We start from the raw sequence: 23,109 nt of genomic DNA, 5'->3' as shown, positions 1-23,109 counted from the left end.
GTGGCTAAAATAATCTGTGCGTTTGTTTTGGTTTGTTGTTTCTTTTCTCTTTTTCGCATTACACTGTTGTTGTTGTTGTTGCAATTGTTTAATTTAGCTGCTGCTGCAGTTGTTGTTGTGTGGAACGGTCGGACGATATTTTTGCTATTGCTAGGCTGTTAGCTAGATGACATTTAGGCTATGGCAGCCGTTAGATAATACAGATCCATTAGCGTCTGAACATTTATGGGCAGACATGAGAGACGATCATGCGTATTGGAATCCAATGCCAGCCAGGAGAGAGCATTATATCCTTCCAGTACAAAACGTAAGACATCCGCCGTCAGACTGGAATCAAGCGGATGATCATTGGCCGACTGATGGGCATTGGTCTGATTGAACATATCATCGGCAATCTGTATACTGGGCACATGCAAATGTAGAGCTGTCTTCAAGAATACAGGGCACACATCCTCCAGATGGGGGCAGGCTGACCAGAACCAAGCGGGCATACGACCCGTTGGTGCTGTCGATACCATATAACCAACCGAAATGGGCTGCTGATTCAAAGAACCAACCTAAAAGCAAATACGATAAGGATATAGAAAGGTTTATGCTTGTGGCAACCGTCGGCTTACCTCTTCAACTTCCTGGGGTGGACTACACTTGAAATTATTGCCACCGGCACTTGGCCAGCTGCGATTATCCTCCATGCGTCCCGGACTGCCAGTCGGTGACACACGATCCATGTGAGCCGCTGGGGGTTAAAGACGAGACATGAGAGATTAGATGAGATAAACCCGACAACTAGGTTTTGTACTTACTGTCCCAGAAGATGTCGCCAATATCGGCATCGCTAAACTCCTCATTACCCTCCTCTTCAAATGTGAGAAAATCATCGTCCACTGGGGGTTCATTCTGGAACTGACGAGTAAAGGACTGCAGGAAAGAGAAACGTATAGGTATGTATGAGTTTAAGTCGAATTTTGAATTAAGATTCATTTCAATTAACTTACTGCACACACAGCACTGGTGGGAAAGACCAGTATATGGGTACAGGTCACATCCTGTGGGGTGGATAGCGGATTTTGCATTGATATCTGAGAGAATCGTTCATCGGGCGTAAATTGATCCGGCATGACACGCAATTTAGCATCAGGCTCAAGGGTTACCAGGCAGGCACTCAAGATTGTGGGCGGATACATCAAGGTGCATTGTTTGCACATGTCCTTGAATTGCTTAGAGGCTTTCTGCAATTGTTGCTTGCTAAGCAAATAGCTCCAGGACTTTAGCTCGCTATGACCAATGCGACCGATGCGTCCAATGACCAGACGCCACATTTGCGGTGTTTGCGAAATGAGACCCATTATAAAGTCCATTAACTTCTTGAGGGCCACATACCGGGCCGGTGCTTTGCGTCGCCTCAGACGATTGGGCACATCGATATTGATGCACACCTTCTCAAGCAGCTCACCGCGTTCATCTGTGGCCGTTGCCAGCAGCCATGCTTGATCCTCGCTCAGGCAATAGTTGCAATACATCACCGAATAGCGATGCTCGTTCTGGCCATGCATACTGCCAGCTGCCCTTGAGAAATCCGTCTTGTCGTTCCTCTCGTGCATGGGGGCCAAGACAAAGGGAGCTGTATACATTTTGTAGGCCTTGCGATTCGGTTCATCCTTGGTTTTTAGGAATGCCTCCATATTGGCAGCAGTGCCAAAACCGGTTAGACTCTTCACCGACTGCGCATGAACGAGATGACGACGACATTGAGAGAAGATGTTCAGTGCCAGGCATTTGATCTCATCGGAGAAACGTTTCCGGTTGCCGCACGGTCCCAGCTCCATAACGGCCTCCAGTGATATAATCTGAATGTTCATCTGCGCACGTACCGAATCTGGAATGACTTTTAGTAGCTCCGCATAGCAGCGTAGTAGGGCAATTAGGGCCAGACGCTCCAATTCACAGCTATCTGAGGCAAAGGTGAAAGGATTTACCACATAGAGGACAATTGCCGATGGATTAATGTCCTCCAGTGTCTCGCCTACACCCAGTGGATCGCCGAGAATTAGAGCTGGCTTTGAATCGCTGCCATTTCCATTGGCTCCACCAGCTCCCTTAATATCGGGTTTGGTATCCTGACTGTTGTCCTGTTGTTGCTGACCAGATGACGATGACACAGGTGTCTGTTGCTCCGTACCCGGCTCAAGTTTAATGGCAGCATCCGTAGGCAGTTCCGTACCAGAAGAGTTACCCAAATGTTGGCCAGATCCTCCAGTCTTGGATGAGCCGCTGCCGCCGGCACCGCCAATATTGCTGCTGCTGCTGCTGTTACCATCTGGTGGATTAAGCAATGTCTTGTCAGTGGCCACTCGACTCAAATAGGGTGCCAATTGATGATGGAAGGCCACTGCATAGCGGCGTATCTGTTCGGCTAGTGGTGCATGCTCCAAGGTCCGCAACCAATCATCCAGCGGTGTGGGTCCCTCCCTATCGTTGGGTAAGCCGCTTCGACTGGAGCTCACCTGAAGGATGCCATCCCAGCCACGAATGGGCGTATGCCTACCCAATTTGCACATCTCGTACGTGCTGCTTAGCTCACGGAAATACGAGCGGGTGCATGATGCCACATGCTCATTATCCGGACAGACCACCAAGTAGACAACATCCCGGGCATAGGAATATGGCTCCAGCAGGAATTTGTCCCAATAGTGTATGGAATGGGGTGCCACCGAAATCCAGTCCTTCTCATAGCCCACCACAACGGATGGTATGGGCTGAGGTTCGCATTGTCCGGATGCCCGGCCAGCCAAACGATGAAATTGTCGCCAGGTGAGTGGTCCACTTACAGTATTATACGAGCTAGCATCCTTGGAACCGGCCGCACCGCCTCGTGATTTGCAGTGAAAGGCATTTTGCAGCATGGGCTGAATGGAATTCATGGTGCGTACGATTTCCTTATTGCTACGGGTGAATCCAACTGGCAGATAGGGCCATTTGTGCACTGTGAGTCGGCCACTGCCCAGGATGGCTAATTTTTGACGCAACGCTAGCGGAGCAGCCTGGAATGCAGTCAATTGCTGACTACTACTATGCTGATTGCTACCACCATGGAAGTCCATTATATTGTCCATCCGCTGACTCTCAAAGGCGAGACGTGCCTGCTCCAGGGCCAAACTGATCACATCGTGGGCATCAATGAATTCCAAGACATTGGCTATGGAAGCCATTGAAGCAGCCGGTGCTCCACTATTTCCAAATAGACGTCGTTGCCTAGACATGCGTCGCCGATGCGATTGTACGGCACGATGCACAGAACTGCTGGACGTCTGGATAATCGAGCACTGTTCCAGCAGCAGATCGAATATGGCATGAGCCAGTTGTTCAACTTGACCAGTAGTAGCTACGCCCGTTGACTTCTCCAAGGCTGTCGAGGAATTCGTCTCGCCCGGCATAAGTTTGCCCTGTTGTCGGCGACTCAAACTCTGGATGAGATTTAGCAATGTGGGTTGTTTATTCTTGCCCGGATCATCAGCTATGCCCGTTATTTCCAGCTCGTCCTCATAGAAGAGACCGGCGCGATGCGATAGTCGACGATTGACCACAGCACTAAAGCCACAGGTGCAATCAACGGGATCATCGTCCACATAGCCAGTTATATGCGGATTACTGCTGGGTGGAGTGCACGATGACGAGCTGGAGCCTCCATTTGGCCCATGCCCATGCCCAGAGCCAGCTCCGGGCATTGAGGAAGAGGCAGGTGAACCACCAAAGGCACTGATCATCCTTAGACCACCAGCAAACGATGACGATGACGAGGAGCTCGGTCCGTTGAGTAATCTTTGGGCAGATGACGCAGCTGCCGCTGAATTAGCCGTATGGCTGGTAGAGGAATGCGTCGGAAATGGATTGAAACTGCCGCCAGGCAATGGTACATAAACACCCGAATCGGCTCCGCGTATATTGCCAATCTTTTGGGTATCAGCATTACACACACAAACGCTGCTACTATCGAAGTTATGATCCCGAAATACATTCAATGCCGTATCATAGAGCAGAATGTTGACCAGAACCGAATTCACCTCGGGTAGCTCCTGCAGTAGACTACTAGATGGGACACTCACTGCTGATGAGCTGCCACTGGCAATGCCCGCATCGCCTGTGTAATGCATCATGCTTAGGTGGGAGTTGCCACTTGCTCCACCGCCAACCGTTGATCCAGCACCATTTGGTCCATTGCCAGATCCATGGATTCCCATGCCGCCACCGGCGCCGCCTTGCATATGATGCATGCTGCCCTGCGGCGTATGTGAATGCGGATGTGGCTCCTGTGAGTTGAATTGTTTATTCAAATACGAAGATGTCGATGTGGCCGGACTGACCACAGCCAAATCGTATGGATATGGTGGTGGTGGATGTGTGGGTGTCTGCCTATGCATGGGACTGCTGCGCGGAAAGGGCACGGTGCCAACCCCAACAGGCCCCGGTGAAATGGGTGACATTCCGGCACGCATTAGCTGCTGCATTGAGCTGCCTGGCGGTGCTTGGGGGCAATTCAGTTGATTTAACAGCAACTGACTGCCAGCGCTGCTCAGTGGTTGGGGTACTGTTGATGTCGATGGTGAGGGCATAGCTGTCGAAGGAGTTCTTGGTGCATTCGACAGAAGAAGCTCTTGTAATTGCTGATGTTTCTGATGCGGATGGGACGACCCGGCTCCTGCCGACTGTTGTTGTTGCTGCTGGTGTTGTTGCTGCTGCAGATGTTGCTGCTGCTGCTGCTGTTGATGCTGATGCTGATGCATTTGAAGCTGCTGTTGGTGCAATTGTATACGCTGCTGGAGAGCCTGATGCTTCTGATGCTGTTGCTGCTGCTGCTGGGCAGCGGCTGCCTTGGCCAACGAAGCGGCTCGAGATTTATGTGTGCTCCAGGTAGGCTTGTAGAAGCAATTGGGTGGAATATTCAAAGCCGGCAGCGTTTGGCTAGGCAAATTGGTGAGTGGGGCATAGCGGGAGGAGCCAACAAACTTCTCTTGCTGTGGCGGACGATACACATAGGTCCAATCATCAATGGGCTCTTCCACAGGACTACCCAATTCGACGTTGTATTCCTGTTTGACCACTTTGAGGACTACACCGCCAACGCCAACCCCGCCGCCTCCGCCACCACCACCACCACCACCACCACCACCACCGATGGCAACACCACCAACAACACTGGATGAGATGCCAAGTGGCACTAGAGCTGTGGCGGTGGCTGCAGTTCCCGCCACTGCTGGAGTGGCCATAATACTGGTGGTGTCCACACTGAGATCCGTCATTACAACATCTGTCTGGCAGGGACTTGAATTGGGATGCTGTTGCTCATGGGATGGCGGCGTGGGAAACATTTTTGTCAGATCCTCGGCCTGTATGCTGCCCGCTCCAGAATTGGCCAATCCTGCAGCTGCTGCAGCAGCAATCACAACGGCACTAGTTACCGCAGTGCTTCGTTTGAGCTCATCAATGGTATTGGTCACGGTGCTGCATCCTCCATTCGAAGGATTATTGGAATCGGGCGGTGTGTGTATCTGGACACTGCTACACTCGTCATTGGAGCTCGTTTCGAACAACTGTTCCAGATCGTTTAATGAGGGATTAAGCCCTTCGGCGGTGAAGAGATTATTGCCACCGCCGCTGCTGCTGCCACCCGTATTAGATGATTTGGTTTCCCTGCATGATGGCGATAGCAAACCCGGCTCCGTTTTGATGTCCAATCCCTGGAAATAGTTGTTATTGCCATTGTCGGGCTCATCGCCACCAGCTCCGCTGCCTCCATTGGCAGAATTGTTGCCGCCGCCGCCGCTGCCTATGCCACAACCACCGATCCCGCCGTTGCCTGTCCCACTGCCGGCAGTTCCACTGGCACCACCGCCGACACCTCCTCCACTTGTCCCGCTGCTATTAACAATGCCAACTAAACCATCGTTTGAAGTGCCACTGCCACCGGATATTCCACTGCCTCCGCCAACTGCCGCTTGAAGATCCAGGGAGAGCAACTGAGAGCCATAGACTGAACCAGGTGATGGCATCAATGGCTTGAAATGCGTGTGACCCTCGTATAAGTTTTTCGAATATCGCGGCCTACGTTGCTTTGAAGGATCCTCCAACTTTGGCCTTTTCACAGGCAAATAATCCCTACATAAGTGAAATGGAGAGAGATTTTAACATTCCATTGGCTCGTAAATTGTAAATTTGCATTCTATACTCACCAGTTTTCTTGAAAGCGAAAGTCATAGACCACTTCCTTTAGCCATTCCTCATCGTAATAACTATCGGGATCCTTTAGCGTCAATTGTGGCGGCTTGTAAAGACTTAGCAAATTGTTAATTGCTTCTGTTGTGGATGCGGCAGCATTTGTCGAAGATGCTCCCGCTGTGCCGACTGTTGCCGCTGGCCTGCTGCCACCACTCAAGCCCGGTTCCTGTTTGATAACCGAGGCCAGCGATGTACCAGACATTCCTCCACCAGATGCCGTTGACGTCGCCGTTGATGCTTGTTGTTGCATTTCCAACTTTTTTACTGTAATTGTACCGCATTGTGCTGCTGTTGTCGCCGCTGTGGCTACTGCCGCTGCGGATGCTGATGATGACGAACCAGAAGCAACAGATGGAAGAATATTAGAAGCTACTGTTGTTGCTATTGTTGAAGCTGCTCCACCTGAGGATGCTGTTGTTCCTCCTCCACCTCCGCCGCTGCCACCGCCTGGTGTGTTTGCTGATGCTGTGGGCGTATTGGGTTGCACGCTTCCAGGTCCACTGAGACTGGGCTGGGAGGCTGTACCACCACCAGCACCACCGCCGCCTCCTCCACTATGCTCTGTGTAGGAAGGCGGTTCAACGCTGGGCGTTTGATGGACATATGGGGAGGCTGTAATGCTTTTATTATCATGTTGATCTGTGGGCGTCGGAGCTGGTGTATTCTTGTCCAGTAAATGATCAATGGGCGTGGGAGGTTGCTGTAGATTCGGAACTGATGTGGGGGCATGTGGACTCATATTGAGTAGCTGTAAAACACAGACACACACACACACAAAATGAAAGTAATATTATTAATCAAATTTCATATGGGAAGAGAAATAGATATTAAATGGTAGTGGTCCTTCACTTGCACTCACTTGCTCTGCAGGTGGCACAGATGTGGGCTGCGAATGTGCCGAATTTGGATGTGGTGAGGGCGCCGGCGTGGCGGGTGATTCAACTGAGGCCACTGCTGGCATAGATGAGTCGCCTCCCAGAGAATTGCGCAAGTATTGCGAGGCGCCGCCATGGGCTGTTCCATGTGGTGTGGTGCCACCAATACCACTGCCGCTTCCAGCATTAGCACCACCAGCAGTCAGATGTCTGTGACAGAAACAAATTAAACAAATTGCAATTGATTAGAGAAAGTCTCACATTGTAAATACAAGAAAAAAGGAAGAAGAAAAAAAAACGAAAGAAACTCTCTCGTTCAATTAAAAACTAAAAATGTTTTAGTTATGTACAACAAAATGTTCAAAAACTACGAATAATGTAGCTGTAGCTAAGTAGTATATTTATATATGCACTTGGTTATAATAATTAATTAATCATTAATAATATATTTTTGAGTATATAACGTAAAAGGAAATTGTTTATTATTAATGATGCTTTCTTTTTATATATTAGGGGCACTTTCCCCCCAAAAATAAAAAAAAAAAACAAATGGTAAGCGAAACAAAAAAAAAAAAAAGAAATAAATAAATAAACCACATCCAATAAAAACCATAAGTGAAAAATTAAAGGAGAATAAACCTTTTTGTAGGTGAAACACAATTGTCGAGCATAAAAAAATATATATGTATATGTATGTATACATGAATCTAAAAAATATTTAAATATATATATATATATTATATGCAACCGTTATTTACAATATATCCATACTACAAAAAAAAAAAAAAGGAAAAGAAAAATCAAAACAAATCATAACCAAAAATTCAGCCAAAAACAAAATGTATAAAAAAGAGATGATGAAAGGAGGTTATTACACCACACGGTGGCTAAACGTGGAGCAGCGGAGTGGGGTAAGGATTCATTCGCAAGAGTCAAGAGGGAACGATCGAGCGAGCGCATGCACCAAAACCAAGTTATTAATTCCCTCGCCAAATGACAAAATGCTCAAGCAAATGGATGAACGACAATGGCCACGGCTACTGAAGGCGACGGTGGTGGACATAAAGGCATGGTGGAAGGTGAACTTCCTCTTTCTTCAATTAAAATGAAACCTTTGTGAATGATTAATATGGAAAAGTGTGTGGGTGTGTGCGTGTGTGTGTGTGTATTTCCAAAAACCGATCTCAATATAATCAAGAGGAAAGGACGACTTTCTTTCTATTTCAATAAATATTATACCAGTTTTATGTTAATTAACAATTTATCCCAATCATTAGAGTCCCAAAAGAGCACGATGCACGATTTGATCATGGATAACAAAGTATCTAAATATTAACGCTCATTATTTATATTTTAGTTTTATTCACTTAAAGATCTGTGTTATGATCTGATCCCCACCAACCACTCCTCTCTTTCCATATACCCTTGCACCTTTCGTTCATAGATGATATCTGATTGAAATATTTTACCAAACCAAATCAACAAAAACAAAAACAAAAAGAAAAAAAAAAGGGGGAAAAATCATAAACCAAAATTATGGATTGAGTACAGTTAGAAAAAATTTGCATATAAAAAGGCGGCGTTTGCGTTGCTTTGCTTTGCTTTGCTGCTGCTGCTGCTGCTGCTGCTGCTGCTGCTGCTGCTGCTGCTGCTAGGCTAAGCTAAGTAGATAGTGTGTGTGTGTGTGTTTGAGTCGGTGTGGGTGTGGAAGGTTTGACTGTGGTCGTAGTGGTAGTAGTAGTAGTAGAAATAGTAGGAGTAATATAGTAGTAGGTGAACGCTGTTGTTGTGGTTGTTGCTGCTGCTCTACTCCATATAAGGGCAATGTGTGATTAAAAAAGGTTTGTGAATGAAAATTGTTTCGAGAATGGATGTTGTGTCTGTCTGTCTGTCTGTCTGTCTGTCTGTCTGTGTGTGTGTGTGTGTGTGTGTTGGTCAAACAAAAAGGAGTATCAAAGAAATTATAAGATTAGGAGGAGCATGTGAGATAGGCGCGCAAGAAATCATCAACCAACAAGTTTTAAATGAAAATTATAAAACAAAATTCACAACAGAGCATTGTGTGTGTTTGTGTGTGTGTGTGGGTGTGGGTGTGGGTGTCGGTGGGTAAGTAGTAAATGAAAATAGGAAATAAAAAAAGAAAGGAAGTAGGAGATATTAAGCAGCACAAAGTTGTTTTTTTTTTTTTTTTTGTAATATAAATAAGGACACACGCTCCACACACGACGACGCTCTGGACAGCAACACAAACCTTTGTTTTGGTATATTGGTGTCTGTTGTGTTGTTGTTGTTGTTGATGTTGATGTTGGTTTTGGGTTTAAACAACGATGACAACGACGACGAGGACGACGACGTCAGAGTATTGGGTAAACGCTTGTGAAACGGCACAATGTGACGCTTGAGGGCAGTCATCATTGACGAGCAGGAGGTGGAAGAAATGTTGTTGTTGTTGTTGCTGTTGGTGGTGTTGGTGTTGGTGGAAGAAGTGGAATGATGTGATCCTGCTGAAGCTGCCGCCGCCGCTGCTGCTATTACCGCTGCTGAGGATACAGGTGCAGGTGTGCCTGGACGCTGATAATGATGCTGATGGAAAGAGGATTTCATGTTGCCACCACCAGCTGCACGTAAAGCAGGCGACCCCAACGGCTGTAGTTGTTGTTGCTGTTGCTGTTGCTGATGATGATGATGATGACGCTTACTGCTGCCACCACATTGAGCGCTGAAATTTGTTTTTTTTTTTTTTGGTTTTTTTTTGGGGTGGGGCGGGATTTGTTGGTGTTAACATAATTTTTTCAAACATCATTTTAAACTGCCTCTCTCTCTCTTTCTTTCTTACTAATAAATTTAAAGCTGACTGGCTAGACTGAGTATATATATATATAATTAAAATAGACACAACTATGTGCCCAATTCGCATGCATATATCTCTATATATATATATATTTTCATATCGACAACAAAAAAAAAAAAGGTAGAGAAAAAAATATATAGAACTACGTAGCAGGATTCAATTGTAGGCCTAGGCGCATGCTGTCATCAAAGCGGAAACTTTTTTTTGTTTTTGTTTTGTTTATATATATATATATATCTCCAAAAGTACATCAAATAATTATATAGTAATTATATATTTTAAAAAAATATATATATGTATATATTATTAATTAAATAAATAGAACAGTAGTAGGCACTACACGAATCAAAAAGTAAAATCAAAAAAACAAAGAAAAGGAGAAACTGTTTGTCGCGCCTTTTGTATATATTTTTGTTGTTGTTATTGTTGTTGTAGTTGTAGTTGTTGGAAGATTAAGAGGTAAAGAGGCAAAGTCTGACACAATTATCATAACCATAAGATAAGCAAAATATAATTCAAAAGTTGAGAGAGAACTCTTTTTGGAATTTCAATGGAGCCACACAACAGATTTGCATCCTATCTCTGTCGTTTCCTCTCAAAAGGGAATTAATTAAAGAATTTGATTTGACAAATACTTTCTAACTATAACAGCAGCAGCATTCGGCTACTATATATAGTGGATAAATTTTTGGGTGGCAACAAGCATTTGCCATCTCACTCGTTCTCAAGACACGATAGATTGATTAACAGGTGTTACAGACATTTTGACGGTTTAAACTTAATTTAGTCAATCGATTTAATTGAAATTCCATAAAGAGATGACTCAACTTTTCACGGTTTAGTGTTTGTTCATCCAATGGTTACATACTACTATTACTCTCCGTTGGGAAAAGTTTGCTTTTGTTTTTGTATTTAGATATTTTTCAGATAGCTAAAACTTACTTAGTGCATATGCAGGGCGCCTTTTGCATGGGATCCACAAATTTCCAAAGCTTTTGACGTTGCTGTTGTTGCTGTTGCTGCTGGATTTGCTGTTGTACCAATTGCTTGGAATCCGCTGGAGGTGGTTTATTCTGTTCATCCTCATCACCGCCACCGCCGATTGAAGCAGATGACGCCGCCGCCGCTGCCGCTGCTGCTGCTGCCGCTGTGGCTGTCGCATCTATTTGCAATGTATTCATAATGCAATCCTGCCAGGATCGCTCTGGCATTTCGATAGCAGCCGATGGGGGTATATGAGTATTGTTGGTATTGAAGCTGAAACCCGAAGTTGGACGTTGATCGTAGTAGGGTTGAAACGTTAAACGCTCCAAAGCACTGATCGCCTGAGGTGCTGTCGCTTTTCGTGAAGCGATGGCAGCAGCATTGGCGACAGAGACGGTGGAGGCGGCGGAAGCGGCGGAGGTGGCTGAGACATTGTTGTTGTTGTTGTTGTTGTTGTTAGTAGCCAGTGGCATCGCTTGCGTGGAAGCAGCAACAGCAGACGACGATGAGGATACAGCAACTGTTGCTGCTGCTGAGGCAAGAGCAGCTGTCTCACCGGCTGCCGCCGCAACAGCAGCCGCCGCTGATGCCGAGCGTGCCTTGTCCAGTTCGGCAAACTCCATCTGCTCCATATCATCCAGATCTGTGACTAGTACATACTTCGTGGGATGATACATCTTATGACCACCTGTAATGATTAAATACAAATTAGAATCATGGGTAATCTCTGAATGAGTAGATGGATAAATGGGGAGTGTCCTTACCCGATACCACTTCCACTACAGGTGGCACATCTGTATTATCCTTATTGCAGAGCGGAAAAAACGATGACCAATCCTCTAGTATCTTCTCGGCCATGGGATCAGTGGCCTTATAACTATTGCCGGTGAGTATAGCAGCTATACCAAAGGGAGCCAACATCACCTTCCTAGCATGAGCTGGTTTGGATGCTTTAGCTGTCTCCCCATTGCTGCCAGGGGCCTCCAGTGGTTCAGAATTGGTATTCGGTTCTTGATTTTGTCCCGTTGTTCCGCCAGTTGTGCCATTGCTACCAGAGGATTGAGCACTGCTAGCCGCAGCAAACGCAGTTGCTGCATCAGCTAAATGCTCTTTGGTCAATGGACGTACAGCGGGATGTTCTCGTAAATCAATGGAGGCACAAACCGTATCCCCATGAACAAAGAACGTAAACGAGAAGGACAAATGTTGCGAGCTGTAAAAAACAAATTTATATAAATAAATCGTTTGTTGATAGATAATCATAGAAGATAAAATTAATTGTATATTGATCTGTAACAGGAAGAACGATGCGATTCCATAAGCTTCAATGCAATCGCACAGAGTTCCTTTTATTATTTTCTCTAGGATGCCATTTTCAATGTCAAACAAATGGTAGCAATTTCCATCACTTGCATTTCAGTTTAATTGGCTTCCCACGCACAATGGTCAATGGTCTTTTCTTAACTGACGACTCACCTACGTCCAAACAGACGATCGCTTGAGGTGCAAGGTTGTACAAACCATTTACCAAAACGCACAATGTCCTTGGTGAGCACGAATCTGAGGAGGTAAGGAGGATAGTAGATTATTATATGTATCTCTTATTCGTTCAATTCACAACTTACCTTTCCATGAGATTGTGCAGAGCCTTAAAGAGCAGCGAACGGCACTCATATGTAAGTTCCCCCTTCCAGGTGCCATTCCAAAGTGGTTGGTTAGCTGTAAATAATAAAAAAAATTATCATTATTATTAATAAATCCATACATATATTTTGACTAGCAGTAATTCAAGATATATTCTTAACATTAGCCCCACTGAAAACCACTATAAATATACATGGAACATTAACGAATCAAATAAGAAATAATCTTATTTTGTATCGGGAGATAGCGTTAATCGCTATTAACAATCAACGAGAATGAATTAATGGGACTTTTTTTTTGGAATATCGGGACGGACAACCGATGGTTTCCACAATTGCTATCCAGAATTCTATTGAAGGGTGTTTTTATTTCCCTCTTTATCTCTATATTTTTATTTTCAAAAGGAAAAAACTAAACAAAGGACACTAATTGAAAAGTAAAAAAGCAAAGGAAAGTGTATCTGTGGCTTAAGGTGGGCAATGTTGATATTTAATCTATGCTGCTTAACATAGTTGATAAATATTTTTACTCAAAATTTGAGAATTAATTCGTAAATAGTTTTCCCATTATTTTGAATTGTTGCAAACAAAAAATGGAAAAATTCATATAGCCATTTAGGGGACTCTCTTCGTTATGGAAAAAAACAAATCGAATTAGTGAAGAAACAATAACAAAACTGCTGATTCTCTATTTCTGGCCGGACAATAATAATACGCAAAACCATCGTCGTATTCTTCGTCATCTGCCGTCGCTTGTAATTCCCCCTCACACTCCTTTGCGACCCGTTACCCCTCTAAAGATGGAGGACCAACGATCGATGCCCTGCGCATGCGTCGGAAACTTAATTTTGTTATTGTTTTGCATTTGAATGACAAACAATTATCCGGTGATAAAGGAGGAATTGGGGTGGTATGGAGGTAAGAACAATAATGGGCGGTTGGGTGGTAGAGCAGGGTATTATACTTTCTACTAATAAGACTAAAATCCGGGCAATCCATATGTGGAACAAGTATGTGCGTCTATGTATGCAAATGCAACAACATTTGGAAGAAGAAGAAAAAACAACAGAAACATGAGTGGAAAAGGAAAGACTGTTCGCTCGCTCATATGAAAATGTGAGCAAATACGAATAACCAAGCACGAAAGAGATAGAATGGAAAAAGGTGAGGGTGGGGGGAAGCAGAAGACTACAAAGTAGGGAAGGGAAATCCAAAGCGGAAGCACAAACAAAATGCCCACTTAAAACAAAAAGGCAACCACACACACACAACGAGTAAATACATAGTTGTCGTTATGATTGGATGAGAGAGAGAAAAGAAATTTTTGGAAAATTCCAAGCATCTCAACACACACAGACAGACACACTCTGGGGCACTGTAAAATAAAGAGACAGAGAGAGAGAGAGAGAACCAGAGAGTAAATTATAGAGACCAAGAGAGGAACAGCCACCTACACGCGCTGATGATTTTTACAAGATGCCGAACAGCTTTTACTTTGCCTTCTTCTCTGTCCTACAACTCCTACTCCTCCTCTGTCCCCCTCATACGGTTGCATACATCCTCTCGTTCGCCACTTTTGACTTAAAAAATGTTGCAAAGATTACGTAAAGGTAAACAACATTATAAATAACAAAACAAAACGCCATCTCGAGAGAAACAAATTGAGATAGAGAGAGAGTAACGTAGAGAGAGCGCGTGAGAGCGAGTAACGAGTAGCTGGCTCTAACATTGCAGCGCCTACTACTGCTGCCTGCTGCTTTGTGTAAATTTATGTTACAACCATTCTTAATGTTTGTGTGTTGTTGTTTTTGTTGTTGTCGGTGCCGCTGCTGCTGCTGCTGCTGTTTTTACAAGCCTGCGTCATTGTGAGTGTGTTTTTTTTTTTCCTTTTTGTATATTTTTCTTTCAATGAGATCAGCGCGTAGTTTTTTTTTGTCGTCGCCTGCGTCTCCTCTGAGGGCAATGTACGATTATGTATAAGTATTCATGAGTGCGTGTCTATGCATGTGTGCGCGCTTGAGAAGAGCAGAGTCTGGGCCAAGAAGAAGAAAAAAAAGGAATGTTGTAACTCTGCCGGCTGGTCTGGTTTGGCCTGGCCTGTCTTGGCCTGGCTCTGAGGTCACATACTCTCAGCGGCGTCGGTCGACCAACGGTAAAAGTTCAAAGCTCGCTAAAAGCCCGCAAGGGGTAACATTTATTGCAGCCTCAGCGCTATTCTTTTCTCTATCTTTCTTTACGTATCGCTCTGTCTCCCTCTCTCTCTCTCCTCTCTTTCTGTGGAGCAAACAAACAAAAGAAGAATCGACAAGCCAAAAGGAAATGGCAAGCCAACAACAAGTTCGACAACAAGCAGCAGTAACTGAAACTAACTGACTACTGCCCCCGACAATGACGCCAACAATAATAACACAACAGCAACAAAAACTGGAGAAGCAACAACAATAACTTGGAACTTTGTCTAAAAGCCCCCCAAAAAAACACAGGAATCCGAATCGGACGACAACGGCGACTGCTCAATGCAAATTCCAAATACATATACATATATGAATGTATGTATGTATCTCCCTTTTATATAATCGTGTGTGTGTGCGTGCGTGTGCAAGTGTGGGTGTTTTTTTGTAGCACGTGTGGTTTGTGCACATGTTGCTGCTGCTGCCGCCGTCGACGACAACACAACGCTATTGTCTCTTCGCTCAGAGAGAAACACAAGAGAGCTACAGAGAGAGGAGCAATAAAAAAACACAAAAATTGCAGATACTCAGAGAGCGCCGACATGAAAACTAACGAGTAATTGTGTGCAAGTGTGTGTGTGTGTGGGAGAGAATGTATCTATGTATCTGGCTTGAAGCTTTTCGGTCATAAAGAAGATGTGTTGTTTGGAACTAAAAGTGCCGCTAGGCGTGCACTCGCTCACGGCAACAGTGTCACTCTCTCTATCCATTACTCTCTGCAGTGGTCTCTCTTGTTGTTGTTTGTGGCCCATATATAAAAAACAAAATGCTATTTTAGGTTAAAAATTTGCTACCACAGCAAAATGACGTGTTAAGAAGAGGCGGGTGACAAATGGTGTCCTCTCTCTCTCTCTCGTTCCATCTATTGTTTATACGTGCGCGTTTGTGTGTGTAATAACAGTTTAATAAAGTTGTAATTTACTGAGAAAGAGAGCGAGGCATCGTGAATGAGTGAGTGGTGAACAAGCGAAAGAGAGGGAGAATAAATTTTGCATTGCATGCAACAAGCCAAGGAGAATGGCCAAAAGCAGCAACAAATGTGTTTAATCAAGGTCAATAATCTGCGGCTGAGAAAATTGTTTAATAAGCACAAAACACACACAAAAAACAGGTAAAAAGAGTCAAGTTAATTCAACCTCACTCACACTCTAGCAAACTCGACTCAAAGAAAAAAAAAAAAAAAAAAAAAAAAAAGGAAATTAAAAAAAAATTTTACAGATAATAAGAAAAAACACAACAAAAAATAAATTTGCAATAACAACAACAGCAAAGCGCATTGTAATTAAGCTTGCTTGCAAACCAGTTTTAAGCTCACAAATGAGAGCTGCTCTAGCAACATCAACAGAGCCGAGAGAGCGAAAGAGAATTCTAGAGAGCCCCCGCGGTACATACATATACAAATGTTTGTGTGTAGTAGAGATACATAAATACAAGGCACATCGTAATTCCACTAGCTCCAATTGTGGAGCACGCACACATGCAAACAGCCAAAGGCAAACAAAGTGACAGCTGTTTAAGCTAAAATGGCTACAGCAGCAGATGGAGATGGAGTATCAGAAGGAGGCGGCAGGCGCAGCAGCAGTTAGCCATCAGAATAGCATTGAGATTTTGTGGCGCCCACATATGTATACGACATGCATATGTGTGTCTAATTGTCTGTGTGTGTGTTGTACCAAAAAATGTAAAAGCCTTTATTAGAAAGGAGAAAGACGAGATGAATGCACCACGCAAAAGAAGGATGGATTAGTTGATGTGTGAAGAAGAGTTGGTCTAACCTTGGTCTATCATATATATACATATGTATGTATATAAGTAGTTTGTTTGGATTTACATTAAAAAGACTCAATGAAAAATAAACAAATTCCCCTTCTTTCACTGTGTCAAACGTTTAAGTATGACTTAGCCGGATGGTGTTTGACTCAAACTTTAAATATTCAAGAGACAGCTTTAAGTAGATTAAGTAAAAATAAAATAAAATCGTCATATTGTTATTAACTTATCCACTCTTATGATTTGCATACTAAGCATGTTTTGTTGGAAGTCGTAGAGTTTAGAGTTTATCAAAGTATTTCAACTATGTACTTTCGAATTTGATAAGCTAGAAACCACTGAACCCCAGCCCCTGTATGTTGTGATGTGGAACTCAACCAAAAACCAAAGTCAGCAACAATAACCAACACCGTCTTACATCTGCTTTCTCTCCAATTCTTCTTTTCAGCCCTGCTACAAGCCTACTTCTTCTCCATGAACGGAGCATTAGACACCTCTCTTCAGTGCTACACCTACCTACCCTCCCCTTCCCCCCTCCCACTTAAAACAAACAACCCTACATACATAAATACATACATATATTTCAAAGTTTCATTCACACGGACTCAGACACACAACAATACAAAACACAACTGACACAGACTTTTTTTTTTTTGCCCGTTTTGTATGTGTGCCCGACGAGCGACGCTTCTGTTTGGTGACCAGACCGACAGTTACACACAAAGTAAAAGGTGCTATAAAAAGAAAATGAAATGATATTGCGCGAATGAGAGGAGACAGGCACAGCATCGTCGTCGAGACAAAGTAATGTCAATGCAATTAGTCAATGTCCTTGCCATTAAGAATCAGGCAAAAACAGCAACAACACCAAAAACATAATGAAACAAAAAAACACAACAAGGCAATGTCGTATAGTCGGGGTCACCAACAATTTCACCACAATTTAACGACGTGCATTCAACTCAAGTCAGAGCGAGCGCGCGCGAAACAGAAACGTTTATCAACAACATACACACTCACACTTAAACACACACACTGACAAACCTAACAGTAAAAAGTAAAATGAAACGCCGACATGACGTAGGTAGAAAGCGAACGAAGGTTACAACCTGCGGTTACTAATGGAATTTGCCGTAGTAGTGTAGTACTAGCTGCTAGCCAGCCCCAAAATTCTAATTCTACAATAGTTTTCTTCTTCATTTTGTTCCTGATGATTGTCGTCGTTGTCGGTCAGAGATAATAGAAGTAGTGGCCACACGCAAGAAAACAAAAAAAAAAAAAGACTGATAAGACTCGAGGAGAGACCCGAAGGCCAATCTTGTCAGATGCGACGGCGACCAGAATGGCAGCAGCAGCGGCGCTATTCGTGTGTATGTGTGTGCATACATACATATATTGGCGGAACAACCCTACAAAAGAATTGCCAAAGCGCCCACACACATATCACACAGACATACGGCAGACATACTGACAGACAGACAGAAAAGAGAGACACAGTGAGAGAGAGCGCAGAAACAAAAAAAAAACAAAAAAAGAGCCAACACACACACACACGCCAGCCATTCACTGAGTGAGAGAGAGCAGCAAACACCCTTTTTGCATAAATAGGCGAGCAAACAAGCAAAGAGAAGAGAAAAATCAGTAAGGCGAGAGAGAGAGAGAGCAGCAGCGCGCTAGGGGCTAGATAGAAAACATTGCAAATGACAGGTGACGTTTACGCCTACGATTGACGTTCTGAATGTGAGTGACGTTAAAGGGGAATAAATAATCATCATCATCATCATCATCATCATCAACAGCAGCAGCAGCATCAGCAGCAATCAAATCTGCTCGCATGTGTTTGTATGTATGTGTGTGTGTTTTTTTTTTTTTTTGTATTTTTTTGTTTTTGGTGCGGCGCGCTGCATGAGCTGCGCGGCCTTGAAGTTTTATTAAATTCATCACATTGCACACAAGCGGCGGCGTGTAAAATGTGCAGAAGTATCTGTGTGTGTGTCTATAAATCTCTAGTTGGCTATGCTGTGTGTGTGTGTGTATGTGGGTGAGTGTGGAACAGAGAGAGAGCGAACAAATGGGAGAGAGTAAAAGAGTTTGACATGTTTCTTTTTTCCCCCCTCACCTATCGGTGATTTGTATCTTTTTTTGGTGGGTTTGTTTATTTGCTTTTCACTTACCCGCTATTCTCAGTAATTCAGCATCAACCAGATCACTAAGATCAGGCTCTTCGCCATACCAAAATATCCACAACTCCTTGGCGGCGGCTAACGATAAAGGCGGGTGTACTTTCGTCGATGTGGTAATCTCAAAATTTAAGGCATTCGGATCGGTGTTATCCTGTTTGGTGGATTGCACACGCCGCCACACGCATAGCATATCCGCTTGCATGCATCGTGAATAGGATCGAAGGATTGGATCGGCCAATGGATCGCTAGATGCATTCGGCCGTTCCCCATTAACGAACTTGCGCCATTTTATTCCACACAAATCAGTCTGTAAATGGATAGAAATATATATAAAGAGAGTGAGAAAATGTGATATTAATTATGATTAAGTCATAAGCGAGATAAGGAATCTTACCCCAACCCGATACCCATATCCATTCTACACTCTAATTATATAGATATGGATTGATTGTCAATCAGGTGCAGGTTTGTGTTGGTAGCCTATCTATCTCTCTCAGTATATCAAAATATCAATATTGTTCGAGGTTTTTAAAAGCAATCGCTGGTTAGATCTATAAAGCTTTAATAATATCAACTAGATATGTAAACATACTATAATTTTAACAAATTTCCCACCGCATACCTCCCTCCCCGTCCACTGCTGTATTAAGATGAAAACCGTTTACTTTAATGAGTAAGCTTCCGTTTATTTAATCGATCATGGGCCTATTAGCCATCATCATATCAGTTATTGACCACCGCTAATGTCACAATAATTAAATAAACGCTTCCCTCTAATGACTCTCTCTCTCTCTCTCTCTCTTCCGTTGTCTAAAATATCTGGACAAAGTCAGTGACCTTCGCTATTCCGTTAAGTTCCTTTTTTTAATTATCCTGCATGAACTTTTATCACAACAAAATAAATAACCAAGAATTGATCTTTACTCTTTAAGGGTCATTATAATAACAATAGAGAGAGAGAGAGAGATCTGGCTATTCTATTTTAACCGTTTTTTCCTTTCCAAATCAGTTGATGTTGAGATATTAAGGCTTCATTATCGTTCGATCACACTACACTCGCGCGCTTTCGCCGCTGCTTCACACGTATGTATGCACAGTGTTGCAAAACGCACGCCGCATTCCTTACTACACTTGTAATAATAACCAAAAGAAGTAGCAAAGCAAAGCTTCTTCTTCAATCTCTTTACAAAGAAACAGCAGAATAAGCAGAAGAAAAAAAATACTAAATTAAGTCTGGCCTGGCTAGCTGAGCTGGCTTGCTGCTTCTTAGGGTCGTCACCGTCATCGTCGTCGTGGTCGTTGTCGTCTTGGCGGCTTCCGTTGAGAGTAAGTGTTGGACATATGTATGTATGTACATATGTATTTACGTATGCAGCTGTTGTTGTTGTTCGTTCATAAGAAACAAGTTGCTTCTGTGTTGCAAACACACAACAAATCAATGAGCAACAACAATCTTGGCCTAAAAGAGCGGCGCGCGTACGTTTTAACTGAGATAGAGCTAAATAACTGCACCTTACACACACACACAACGAGCTAAAACATGCACACACATGTATGTATGTATACAAACACAGAGAGACAGAAACAACAACGATACCAAGAGGTATTCCCCCAAACCACACGAATGGCTGGCTATGGCGGCGGCTGGCAATGCCGACTAGCTGCCGATGTAGTTCCCCTACCCCCTCACACTTGCCACTCACTGCCCCCCGCCGACACCCCTTTCCTTTTACCGCATTGCGTCGCACCATCGCTCAGCAACAGCAACAACGTCGTCGTTGTCGACGATGGCAAGTCGAGTGTCGTCGGTCGGACGGTCGTATCCCCCCGATCCAAATATGTTCCACATTCTTCCGTTTTTGCAATTTTTGTGTGTTTTCATTTTCGCTCTCGTTTTTTGTCTGCCCACCCAACCAACCATCACACACACTCGCTATAGTTGTGCTTTTTTTTTCTTTTCTTGCTGTGCTGTGCTTTGCGCCTTGTTCTTTTATTTATTGACTTTTATTTTGGGCTAGCGCCGCTGCCGCCAGAGTCGTCGTCGCAGCCGCCGCTTGCTATCGCATTATAACCATATTACTACCGTCTTCTTGAACTTCTCCTTTCCATCCGTTGCCTTAACGGCCGCCAACCCTCTGCCCACCAGTCGTTTCTCTACATTGTTGTAATGCAGTCAGAGTTATTTATTTTTTTTTTCTTTTTGTGATCTGTCTACGTTGTCGTCATTCGTTTGTATCTCTATCTTTATCTTGCATATGTGCGCGCTCGCGTGTGTGTATTTGCAATTTTCATACTCAATCTCCAACACTTGCAATTGCCTGCCTTTGGCTTTTATGCTCGAGATATATTTCTTGTTTTTTTTTGTTTTCCTTTCTTCTTTTTCAGCTTTTCGGTGCTGCTGCCTATGGGCCACATTTGCATTGCGAGTGTATTATGAGAGTGCTCTCTTTTACTCTCTCTCTCTCTCTCTACATCTCTGCCTCTCTCTCACTCTGTGTGTGTGTGTGTTGTGTATATCTGTATTGGTGTGTGTTATCATTCCGACATGCTTTACTTGTGTTTGTTCACGCGCGCGTGCCTCTCAAGTTCAAGCTCCCTCTCTCTCTCGCACACACACATACTTGCCTCTCCCTCTCTTTCACATTGGTGTCGCTGGCTTGTGCTCTCCCTCTATTTCTCAAAGAAAGTTTCGCGCGTTTGTTATTGTTTCGTTATTTCGTATTTGCCGCATTCGTTGGCGTCGCCATCGGCATCGGCCTCTGCCTCCACTAGTGGAGCGAAGCGGGTATTTGGGACGACTGGATATACATAGGAGAGAGAGAGAGTGTGTGCGGGGAAAGAAGAGCGCGCGCGGGGGTTGGCCGCGAGTGGAGCACGTTGACTTATACGCATTGTCGTCGTCATTGTCAGTTTTTCCACTTTGCGGCAGTCCGCGTTTGGTTGGTTTTTTTGTTGTTGTTTTTTTTTTTGCCTTTGCTTTCCGCTGCTACTTCAAGATTCATTAAAGAAATATGCCACCTTATGGTGGAAAGACAGAAAGAAGAAACTAGTTGAAGAACCTGTTATATGAACGGACGGACCGACAACAGCAGGCGAACCAGTGTTGCCAAGAAACTAACTATTTTGTTCACTTACTACTTAAAAATAGCTAAACAAATATAACAATTCACTTTATAAATAGTTAAACTAACTAAACAACACAAGACGACTACTGGCTAATAACAACAAGTTTGAAATCATTTTATAGTAGGAATTCTCCCCTACTCCACAATCGTCAAAGCTAAACAAAACAAAACATTGTGTCTCTTTATGTCAACAGTTGTTTTTTTTTTCTTCGTGCATACCCTGTTGCTGTTTTAACGGTAAACGAAGAGTATATATGACAAACGAACCGCCCTCCTCTCACACTACAACAGACAGACAGGCAAGATTACTTCAGTTCATTTACCCCAAAAAAGTTAAACTATTGTTATAAAATAGTAAAATAAAATTATTAATTTCTTTTACTAAAACCCTTTAATTTGTTTCCTCGAATCCTTTGCTTCACTATAATCATAAATTGTAAATTAGAGTTTATAATTTGATGTTGTTGTTCTGTTGAGTTTTGATAAATACAACAGAAATCTATTAATAGTCGGAATCAACCTGTTGAGATCAAGGCCCATTTCTAAGTAATCAGTTGTAAATGCATTTTAGGTTTGCATATTTAAAATTAAATATTATTTGTTGATTAAAACATTTCTCTTTGTGTTTTCGTTTAAAACACCGGCAAACAAATTGTAGTTTCACTCATACACACACACACATGGCTAACCAACAAGTGTAAGTTAAGGTGATAGATCATCCATTTTCAAACGAAAATACCCCTCTAATCTCCACACCACCCCACACCCACAAAAACCGGTGGCAGTTAGATCACAATTTTGTCACTGACCTACATATAATTTTCTACAAAGATTTTTTTTATATTTATGTATGTATTGGTATATATTTGTATGTATATCTGATATTATTGCTTACCAAGGCATAAAAGTTTGTATGGCAATCCTCCAAACTTGCGCCGTTTGTCTGATGATTTTGATGCGTCATAGTTCTTGGCTTGTTTTATTTAAACAACAGCAGCACCTCATTTTCTCAAGTTTGTGTTTTGGATTGATTTCGATTGCTTTGTGGTTTTTGTTGTTGTTGTTGTTATAGTTGTAGTTAAAGTTGATGGTGTTGGTGTTGCAGCTGTTGTTGTTGTTTTTGATGCAATTGTAGTTGTTGTAGTTGCTGCTGTTTGATTTACTAATATTTTGC

The 23,109-nt window shown here is 43.3% G+C and overlaps 1 protein-coding gene and 1 non-coding gene across 3 annotated transcripts; both read right to left on the bottom strand.

Moving 5' to 3' along the window:
- Window positions 1-73: 73 nt before the first annotated feature.
- On the bottom strand, window positions 74-23,018 carry LOC6645648 (mediator of RNA polymerase II transcription subunit 13). 2 transcript variants are annotated; one of them, XM_023177519.2, is made up of 14 exons: window positions 22,831-23,018; window positions 18,802-19,117; window positions 12,609-12,702; window positions 12,460-12,543; window positions 11,748-12,196; window positions 10,942-11,671; window positions 9,400-9,867; window positions 7,133-7,358; window positions 6,228-7,021; window positions 5,165-6,153; window positions 996-5,107; window positions 804-918; window positions 618-736; window positions 74-557 (listed from the first exon to the last, which is right to left on the bottom strand). In XM_023177519.2, exons 1-14 carry the CDS (start codon window positions 22,897-22,899, stop codon window positions 174-176), a joined length of 8,949 nt encoding a protein of 2,982 aa, XP_023033287.2. In that variant the 5' UTR covers window positions 22,900-23,018; the 3' UTR covers window positions 74-173. The 2 variants fall into 2 exon arrangements, with proteins under 2 accessions (XP_023033287.2, XP_046867834.1); XM_047011878.1 differs by lacking the exon at window positions 9,400-9,867 and having other exon boundaries at window positions 22,831-23,017.
- On the bottom strand, window positions 12,276-12,423 carry LOC111519017. Its single transcript, XR_002724202.1, has one exon. It is a non-coding gene; the product is annotated as a small Cajal body-specific RNA PsiU6-40 (non-coding RNA).
- Window positions 23,019-23,109: the final 91 nt, after the last annotated feature.

The sequence above is a fragment of the Drosophila willistoni genome, assembly GCF_018902025.1.
Source record: "Drosophila willistoni isolate 14030-0811.24 chromosome XR unlocalized genomic scaffold, UCI_dwil_1.1 Seg143, whole genome shotgun sequence".
Lineage (NCBI taxonomy): Eukaryota > Metazoa > Arthropoda > Insecta > Diptera > Drosophilidae > Drosophila > Drosophila willistoni.
This window is presented reverse-complemented; position numbering and strand designations above follow the sequence as displayed.